Below are 10,434 nucleotides of genomic sequence, written 5' to 3' on the forward strand. Positions count from 1 at the left end.
GCTGTGCCAATAACATTACGCTGTGTTAATTACTAACGTTTTGTATTGTCTTAATTCTTGCAGAGTGCTTCTCCTTATCTTCCTCTCCCATCTCCTCATTCTTACTGTGTCCTTCACTTTCTTCACTGCCTTTGCTATTCTTCACCCTTTCACTCTCCTGTGGATTTTAGGAAGCAAACAAAGTTAAAGGGAAATCTTGTTGGTGTTTTCCTTTGAACTGCACTTACTTTAAATGAATGTGGGAGACAGCCTTTTCTTGTTGGAGTCTTTAAAGGGATCCAATAAATAGCACCCCATACACATTTAACATCTAAGCAAACTGAAAAGTATGACAATGGAGAGATGGCCTGATGTTTAGCTTGCCGCGCGTTCCAGGAAAATCCAGCATAAAACTGACAGCAGACGGTGTAAGACTGAAAAGGCCATGAGGCAGACAGTTCCAGGGTTTCACAGAAGGGCATCAAGGGCAGCAAGACTGGGAGTCAGAGAGAGGGTCACATGTTAGGACGAGGGTCTTTCATCTAAGCCAGAACAGTTCATTTCAAGCTGATATCAAAGAAGTCAGATACATTCCTGTTGTTGGTGGCATCTAGATCCAGCTGGAAAGCATCGCATGCTGCCCTAATGTTTTGTTTTGGGGTGTTCATTTGTTTGGTTTTTAATTTATGGTGCTGGAAAACATTGTGTGGGGGGGGGAAATGGGGTCAGGACTGCTTGGGAACTCTTGCAGAGGTGATGACACAAGATGGCAGTGACCAGGCCAAACTGGATGCCAGCCTTGAAAATGCCTACTAGGCATATAGGAAAATTACAGAAGTATGCAGTCTGATTGCAAAGGACCGGGAAACTCCTGGTAAAAGCTCTCTGTGTTGGAGGAGAGGGCTTGGCAGAGCCGTGTCTGATGGGAACAGCTAACGTTATAAAGCCAGCACAGCTGCTTGACAAAGATCCAGCAAAGCAGAGCTGCAGGTGCCACTTTTGGCTTTGATCTCCACATGCTGCATACTTGGGGGACTTTTAGTAGTTGTACAATTTTGGAATCTTGGATTGATGGGAAATTTCTTATGAATCATTTATGCCTTCTCCCAGGACTACTGTTTCTAATCTTCTCCAGGAAAGTCCTGAACACACCACCCCTCCCGCTTTTAGGGAGATCTCCTTATCTACTTAAAGGTCTTCCTTTTGCCTTGAGGCTGTGACACATATAAGGAAGCCAGAGGTCTCTTTATGAGGCTATGAGCCATTCTTGAAACATCTTCCCCGTACTTACTCAGGAACAAGATACTCAAAACAAAGTAAACTTAAAAGTTTTGGTGGGCCACAGATCAGATTGCAAGTTTCCTCCCACAATACACTCAGGCAATTGCACAGCATATATAGCAACGAAATTAGATTAGGTGAAGTTGCCTCTGCTCTACACAGAGATTTATACTGATAAATAAAGAATGGGGTGAAACGATAAAAGCATGAGGTGTCAAGACCTCCCTTTCTTAGAAAAGTTAGCTCATGCAGAGCTGCTGTGGTGTTTTATAACCAATGAGCAAAAGAATGCCGGGATGAGACCTATAAATAAATTCTACAAAGATATAAAATGTTAAACATTATATTGTGTCAGAAATTGAACTTCAGCAACTTTGGCCTGAGGATTTTTCTTGGCCACTCTGATTATTAAGAGTTACTAATACACTGTTAGGGACATGACAATCTGCCAGGGCTAGCTTGGAGATTTTCTTTCTGTCTTGAGTCCTTAAAGCCACAAGAACTACGAGCCTGAGAACATGCTATCATAAGCCTTTGGATTCTTTAAAATTGGGTTACAGGGTTGATGAGTAAAAGTGATTATAAAAGATAACTATTTATCAAGGATGACTAAACTTGAGAGAAAATGAATGTAAAAGATAACTTTGTTCTGTCACAGTTTATCAATGATGACTAAACGTATTACCCCAGATGTGCTTAAACACACGTCCAAAAACAAAACTGATATGATCTTTGGAACAACATAAATCTGTCCCTGCCTACTGAATTTTGGCTGTCTTGTCTCCCATGCCATGGACTGGCTCACCCCTTCCCTTGACTACTCTTGCCTCTGCTCCTGGGACCTGTCAGCTGCTGGGGCATGCCTCTGCAAGAGCTCTTGGAGGAATTAAACACTGTCCCAGTGGTAACCTTCTTTCCAGGAAGGGATACAGGAGTCCTGTGTGTACTTGCTTGCCCTAGTGGAAAGGGGCAAGGTGGTAGTGGCCGCCATGGTGCTAGGCAAGATAAAAGTCTAAAAATTTTTTCCCATAAACAATGATAATGAAGATGTACTCACCTGATTAAATGAAGTATACATTTATCCAAATATATGGGTGCTGTATCACAGACCACCCATTAATATGTATACTTTCTGGTTTTATATGTGCTTTAAAATTAATCTAAAAAATATTACAGAAAGGATATTTATTTCCACACAGAGAAAGATTTATGTTTTTTTTTCCAGAAAAGCTTCAATCATCTTTGATAAGATTTATCCTATTGTTTTAACAGCTGTTTTAAATAGTTTCTTTTTTGTATTCTTCTAATTATTTGTTGTAGGAGTAAAGAAATTATGACTTTTACATATTGTTCTTTGTCTAAACAGCTTGCTAAGACCTGCTTTTAATTCTAATGGTTTGTAAAAACCGTTGATTGTTTTCCATATACCATCATGCTGTCTGTAAAAAATAGCTAGTATTTTCAATCTTCATATATTTATTTCCTGTTCTTCTCTTAGAGTGCTGATTAAGAACTCTGGTGTAGTATTGAATTTGATGATTTCAAAAGAATGCTTCCAAGTTGTCTCTTCTAGAGATAATGCTTACAATGAATTATGGGAAAGCAACTTTTAATAATTTAAGGAAGGTCTTTCTAGTTTCAAATGGCTGTTTCATAACAAATGGACATTGGGTTTTGACTGATGGATAATATAGTTTCTTTTTATAATTTAATGGTATACTAAATTGCATTAACAGACTTGGTAGAGTAAAACTATTCTATCCTTAAATCCCTGGTGTGAATATTATTTGTTCATGTTTTATATCTGATAGTATTTAACATAGCATATCTGTATCTATGCAGATAAAAACTATAATTCTGTCTTTTGATACCATACCTTTAAATCTGGCATAATGTCTTTTGCACTCCTCCTATTCCTAGTCTGTGGATTGGTTAAAAAAACCAATATGGACCTTATCTCTAAAACACCTGGTTTCTAATTATTTTATAAGCTAGAATTTAGCTTGCTTACTCAATTCCTCCATGAGTATAAGTCCCATCATATTTCTACTTCCTCATAAGCTCATTTTGGGAGCTTAAATTTTTCCAGATATTGTTCTTTTATCTAAGTTCTTAATGTATCGCTATGAGCTTAATGCAAGCTCATAATGTTCTCTTAATTCTCCACTATATCTGCTTTTGTCACCCCTCTGTGCCTAAGGTTGTCATTTTTTGCTTTTGGGTTCTATTCTTGATAAATCTTGCTAGAGCCTTGATTACAATGTTTGCTTCTTTAGAGCACAGTATTTTTTCCTTGTCAAGGGCATGATTTGCTTTCTATTTCATCGACATCTATTATCATTCCCTTCTTTTAGTTACTTGAAATTTTTCAAAGAAATTCTTATTTTTCATATTTCTTAAATCTTAATCATTTTAACTTAACATTAATTTTCAATGTATTTCTAATCTGTAAGCTGTAGGTTACAGTACTGCTCTTACATGCCTTGAAAGTTTTTACATATTGCCTTTACTAATCTTCATATCTCAAAATCTACTCAAGAGACTTCATCTTCATTCACAAATTATTGAAGGCTATGCATATGTTTTTATTTATTTTAATTTTTTCTAGTTTCTAGTTGTATCTTCATCATTTTCCTCCAGTTTTGGAGCATTTTAGTGACAAGAAGCAGGCTCTGTATTCTTTGGTATTTAAAAAAAATGGCTTTGTAACCTAGAATGTGGTCAGTGATTTGCTTGACTGGTGTGTTAGAGGTCTCTCTCCATTACTGAACATCCCCCTACCACATTCAGTTCAAGCAGTTTGTTCATTTTGTTTTCTGTTTTTGTTTGTGTTTTTGTTTTTGTTTTCATTTCAGCTTGTTCTGGAATTTACTATATAAACCAAGATGGCCTCTGACTCATAGCAATCTTACTGCTTTAGCCTCCAGAGGGCTAGGATAATAGACATGAGCCATCAGGCCCAACTTATTCATTCATCTCCAAGAGTTTGCCATTACAGACAGTACAGTACTGTATTCTTTCTATGTTATGGGTCCTCAAGATCATCACTATTTCAGAGATTTTCTAGAGAAACTCAGTCATCGTAATGTTTTCCTTGTGGCTAAGAGCAATTGCAATGGCATAGTAAGGATACACAACCATAGGGTGTGAGGAAGAGATAGACAGAGTCTGGAGGAATCTGTATGTGTACTTCCTTGTGCTATCTCTCCCATGGCAGGGCACACAGAACACAATCTTCACTTAGTCACAAAAATGGCATCTCTTATGTGTTGCGGTTTGATGAAAGTTGATTACATTGGCACCCTTTCTCAATCAAGAACTGAAATTCCAAATTCCAGATGGAAAAGAGGTTGAGTACAGATCCTGCTATTTTTAGTAGTTATAAATGCATAGTCAACTACTCTTATCATCCAAGGAATGATAAGCACATTCCCAGTTCCGGGTATCAAACACCAAGAAAGAGCCCCATCCTTGCAAGCAAAGCCTTCTAAAGTCAATACCATCAGACCACTCTATTGAAGTCTTTCCAACCTTTTTGTAAATATTTTTAAAGCAGGTTAACACTTTGAAGAAACTGATCATACTAGACCAGAAGATGTTGAATTAAGTGGAATAGGGCCTTTTGGAAAATCTTACATAAAGTAGTTATTTATAAATGAACTTTCATAGAGTTCTACCCATGAGCTGAGATTTCCTCTAGCTGATGGGCAATGCTATGGACTATGGAGGGATGATAGTCTGAGTGTGGTAACACACACCTGCCATTCCAGCACCTGGGAGGCTGAGGCAAGAGGACTATTAGTTCAAACCAGCCTGTGATACATGGAGAGGGTGGGAAAAGGCAAGAGGAAGGGGATAAAGGGGAAGGGGAAGAAAAAGAAATGAAAGGAAGAAGCAAAGGAGAAAGACTAAACCTCTTCTTAACAATAGACTTCATTTAAAAAGTATTTTCTACTTTCATTGGACATCGCAAAAGATTAAGAAACTTCCCATTATCAAGTTTTGGCCTGTAGCACCTAATATTGTTTGTTTGGTTGATTTGTTGGCTTGGTTTGGTTTGGTTAGGTTTGGCTTTTAAGACAAAGTTTCTCTGTGCAGTCCTGGCCTGGATGCCCTGAAACTCACTAGGTAGACCAGGCTGACCTCAAAATCAAAGATCCAGTGCATCTGCCTCCCAAGTACTGGAATTAAAGGCAGGTGCCACCACCTCCTGACCCAAGATTGTAAAGTAGTAGCCGCTATGTATCATCTTTGTGTCCTTTCCCAAACTGTCTCCTTTTGAAGGTTAATTCTTTAATGAAAGGGATCTTGGAAATAAACTATTATTTTTTACCTTTCTTTAGATTTGTAGAAAAATGGTTCATCGCCATGTGCTCATCTTCCGCCTGCCTAATTTACAGATGTTGGATGGAATTCCTATAAATGCAGATGATAGGGCAAAGGCTGAATTTCATTTCTCTGAACTACAAGCAAAGAAAAATTCGGTAACTATGCTATTTACACTTTTCTTTTTATTATAGATTACTGTAAATTCACATTATATCATGTACATTTTGACTTAAATGTTTAAGCAAATGTGGTTTGTAAATTATAGTATTTACTTAGTGACTGCTATCAAATGCAGCTCTTTTTCCTAATAATGCTCTTATTTAAGGCAGATTATTTAATATTTGTTTGTTCGGTACTTCAGGTGATGCTACAAGGTAAGAAACTGGGATATTCTGTTTTTGTAGGAACTAACTATAAAATTGCTTCAGTTTAGGCAGAGAGGAAATAGGAGAATTTTCATCTCAACTTTCTGGGCTGTATAGTTCATCTAACAGAGATGTGCGCTGCTATTCTTATAGATTTGTAAAATTACTGACTCTTTACCCATGCCCATGAGCCATTAAATGTACCTGACCATGATAGAAACAAAATTATAGGATAAAGAAACAACAGAAACAGGCTTTTTAGGAATTCGATCATTAACCACTTCTGATTGTTTATAATCAAACCAAATTTAACACAGAACAATGATGGCTTTTTAACAGAAATGTAGAATTGTTACAGTTGACCCTTTGCAAAGCTTGAAGAAGAGACAGGAGTAGGGAGGAGAACCAGTTGAGGCGTTTAGAGCAATCCCAGAGACATTACAAAGACCTGGAGCAGGTGGGAAAGGGGGTATAAGTGAACCTGTAACATAACTAGAAGCAAAAATCCAAGGACGTTAGAGTCAAGGATCCAAGTTTACATTCAAAACAGGATCTTCATTTGGGAGGCAGAGGCAAGAGGATTTCTGTGTTCAAGGCCAGCCTGGTCTATATAGTGAGTTACAGGACAGTGAGGGCTACACAGAGAAATCCTGGAAGGGGGGAGGGGGAGAGGAAAAGAGGGAGGGAGGGAGGGAGGGAGGGACAGAGAGAGAGAGAACAGGATTTTGAAGGAGGAACAGGTGAGGTTGCTTTAGACAGAGGGCCTCCTACTGGGCTTTTGCTTAACTTCTGGATTAATATATGCTGATGAACAGGTTCTTCTCAGTCCCTTCATTAGCAAAAAAAGGTACTTCATCCTATCCAACTCTGCTTGCTTTACTTCTCCCATCCGCAATAGAGTCACCTACTGATAGAGAGATGGCTTTGTTTCTTTAAAAACCTGATGTGTAGTTTATATTAAGTCAACATGAAACATAAGTTCAAATTTAAATTATGATTTCTATGTTAATTTGAAAACCAAATCCATTACTTTGGAAAGTCTGGATAAAGAATAATCACACACACACACACACACACACACACACACACACACACACACACTGTCAAAGTGGATATAGGACTTTAAAAAAAACTATTAAATACAGGAGAAAAGATACAAATTTAGAGAAACTGTGTAAGAAATCTAATTTTTAAATATAGAGAACTCATTTTCTCCAATTCTTTACATTTATACTATCTTAAAGAAACCAGCAGAAGAAAATATAGGCACAGTCTTAAAGGACAGACAAAATGTCAAAGACACTGGATTAGAAGATGGCCTCCATCAGGCACGGTGGTGTACACACCTGTGGCCACAGCCCTTGGGAGACAGGAAGATCAGAAGTTCAAAGTTATCCTTGGGGGGGGCGGGGGGGGGCTACCTGACCTTCGCAGGGGCTACCTGAGAGCTTGCCTCAAAAGAGGGGGAGATTTCTTCTTCTTCAAGCATACGCACATTTAAAATTTTATTAAAAGATAAATAAGTATCATATTGGTAATTTTTTTCTTTTTTGTGGTGCTGAGGGGCAAACACATGTCCAGCTAGTCAAGCATCCTACTACTCAGATACAATTTTATCCCTACTTGAAAATTTTTAATAATTCCTTGTCTTTTAACTAACTCCAATTTTTAAAAATTAATCTTGACATTTTTAGATAAAGGCATTTCTAAAACAAGTGAAAGTTAGACCTATAGGGACCTTGAGGCTTATAATTGTTCAATGTTAATAAAAGTTAGTTTTAAAAAAATTGATGTATAGGTTAAAAGTTCTAACTTTGAGTTCTAACAGCCAATGTATACTAAGAGTACAGTCTAACAACTGTGCTCAGATCCCTGGCAAGGGCTTCTCTCTTTCAAAAGAGAACAATCAGGTGAAATTAAGTTCAGTGATTGAGTCCTCTTTCTTGATCTTCAAGCCGCCTCTTGAAAATACACATGCCCCATGAAATAGTTTTCTGCTGTTCTCGCTTCAAATGATCACAAATGCATTGTTTAACATGGCACTCGGTGATTGTCTTACTGTTCTGGGAGTCACAAATCTGAAACTGGGACTTAGATGAAGCATGGGGTAAGCTGTGCTCCTTCTGGAAGTTCTGGAAAAGAACTCTGTGTGCTTTCCAGCTTCTAGAAGACCATGGCTCCTAGGCCTCAGCCTGCAGTGGCACCCATCACTCCAGCCCCTGCCTCCATCATCGAAGCTTCTCCCACTCTGACCCTCCTGTCTCCCTCTCTTTAGATAATCCAGAATAATCTCCCCACTTCAAAGTCCTTACCTCAGTCACACCTGCAGACTCCTTTGACATGTAAGGTAAGGTCTTCATAGGGTTGGTAGCGAGGCTAGTGGGCATCTTTGGGGAAAGATGCTTCTGCCACACTGCATATGTTAAGTCCCATAGGGGCACGTAGAAGAACTATTGTTTAATTAAAATGTATCTATTGTTGCCTTCTGAATAGTGCTATGTGTAAAAAGAATTTAACTATCTACCATTGTTACATAAGCAAACATCTTATTTAAAATTATTTTTGATCCACCCATTCATAGTAAAATAAAGCATTTAATATATATGTTTTACAAAAGAATATTTTAAAATTCAATAGTAACTCTTACTCTCGTGGCTAGAACAAAACTGAGCCATGATTTCTTTTAGCTATTTAGAAGAAACAAGAATAGACAAGGTTTCAAGTTTCTCAGTTTAGATTTCCTTATTTTGGTTGTTATTGTTATTTCTTTTTATACCAGAAGGGCAAAGTATAATCTATACATTTATACCTGAGCATGTTAGAGGTTTGACTTCAATAGAAGAGTTGGCAGCAAGCCATATTAGTGACAGAAAGGAGTTCCCATAAATGAGCTGCTGGGCCACCCAGGACTGCACAACATTAGTTAAAGGACCTTGGCGCCCACTCAAAGCTGTGTTTTTGGTATTGCTTGCTGAAGTCAAGTTGGTTATTCTACACAAATAGCAAAGGCCTATATCTCTAAGTAAGTCAAACCATATGTTCGGAATTAATCTCCTTAAACAGGCTCACAGTCTTGACGAAAGTGGAACAGGCATTTATTTATATCCAAAGCAATGCTATTCCCAGCACCCGCATGGTGACTTAGCCCCGTCTATTTCCAAAGGGTCCAACACTTTCTTCTGACCTCTGCTGGTACCAGCATGCATGTGGTACCATAATACATACCATGCATACATACATGCAAGCAAGCAAGCAAGACACTCATACACACGGAGGAAAAATATTTGAAGAAAGAAAAAGAACCATTACAAGGGAAACATGTTCTCTTGTTCATGGTTTTGCTCTTCGCTGCTAAGAGCTTTGGAGGAAGGATGGACCATCAAGCGCTAGCTCCTGGTGATGAGTACAACATAGTCTGAAAAAAAAAAAAACCAGACCACAAGATTTTGAGGGACATTAACCCAGTGCCTGTGGGGCTCTAGTGGTCCTCATAGGTACAATTATGAGCTTAGGCAAGCATGTAAAAGTACTTTTTAAAAGCTGATTGTGCAGAGTGTCTCATGATAAGGAAGTCTGTTTATCTTCGCTTCTGATTTACGATGTTCTTAACTGTTTTATTTTATTCTGTAGTTCGTTCCTGTTACCAGCTCTCCTACAGAGGGTGGATCATTCTGCCACGTTAAAGCCTCTCCCATTAAAATAACAAATGTTATTCTGCCTGCTGGATTTAGCCATTTCTTGGGACCTGACTTCACTTTAACTCCTGAAGTTGAAGGTATTTTTACAAAGAGTTTCAGAGAGAATGTAAAAACAAACAAACAACAACAGCAGCAACAATAAAAAAAAATTTAAAAACTCATTTGAAACAGCAATCTCATTTGACCTACTACACATGGGTTAAGACTGATTGGCGCTCACGATGTGAACAAGAATCCCCTGGCTTCTTTCCACAATTTTACATTTTCTGCATGTCATAGTGAACAACCACCAAAACCATTGTTGAATAGTGACTCAACAAGAATTACATGTAACTCCATTTCAACAAAGTTTTGATTATTAAAGGTCAAAACACGGTTTGAGCATGTCTTTTTTTAGCCTGAGGTTGCTTGTAAAGTCATGTCACCACAGACACAATGGTTTGTACAGAAAGTAAGATTGCTGTAACTCTGAGAATATGAACCTACAGACCAAACACAGCCACTGCTAAAGTCAGTTGAGTTCTGCCACTTGAATAGCCTTACTATTTAAGCAATACAGCCTTCCAGCCTGTGGTGATTTTACAAGCAGTTTCAAGCAAAAAAACAAAAACAAACAAACAAACAAAACCACACACACACATTCAAAACTAAGTTTTGACCTTTAATAATTATATTTCTTTTAAAATTTTGCTAAATGGTTATATTATCTAAAATAGCACAAAACAATCAGATATGGGATTGACTTTGTTAAATAAAGTTCTTTAAATTGATGATTAATGGAC

At 37.9% G+C, this 10,434-nt stretch overlaps 1 protein-coding gene across 1 annotated transcript in view; it reads left to right on the top strand.

Moving 5' to 3' along the window:
• The window catches only part of Lrrc9 (leucine rich repeat containing 9), a 79,898-nt gene extending 70,085 nt beyond the window's left edge, over nucleotides 1–9,813 (top strand). Inside the window, exons 30-32 of the mRNA XM_051195979.1 lie at nucleotides 5,604–5,744; nucleotides 8,230–8,301; nucleotides 9,585–9,813. Of these exons, the coding sequence (XP_051051936.1) occupies nucleotides 5,604–5,744; nucleotides 8,230–8,301; nucleotides 9,585–9,794 (423 nt within the window). The 3' untranslated portion in view covers nucleotides 9,795–9,813. The remainder of the gene's footprint in view (nucleotides 1–5,603; nucleotides 5,745–8,229; nucleotides 8,302–9,584) is intronic.
• The last annotated feature ends 621 nt before the right edge of the window (nucleotides 9,814–10,434 follow it).

Source organism: Phodopus roborovskii, unplaced genomic scaffold (assembly GCF_943737965.1).
Source record: "Phodopus roborovskii unplaced genomic scaffold, PHOROB, whole genome shotgun sequence".
Taxonomy (NCBI): domain Eukaryota; kingdom Metazoa; phylum Chordata; class Mammalia; order Rodentia; family Cricetidae; genus Phodopus; species Phodopus roborovskii.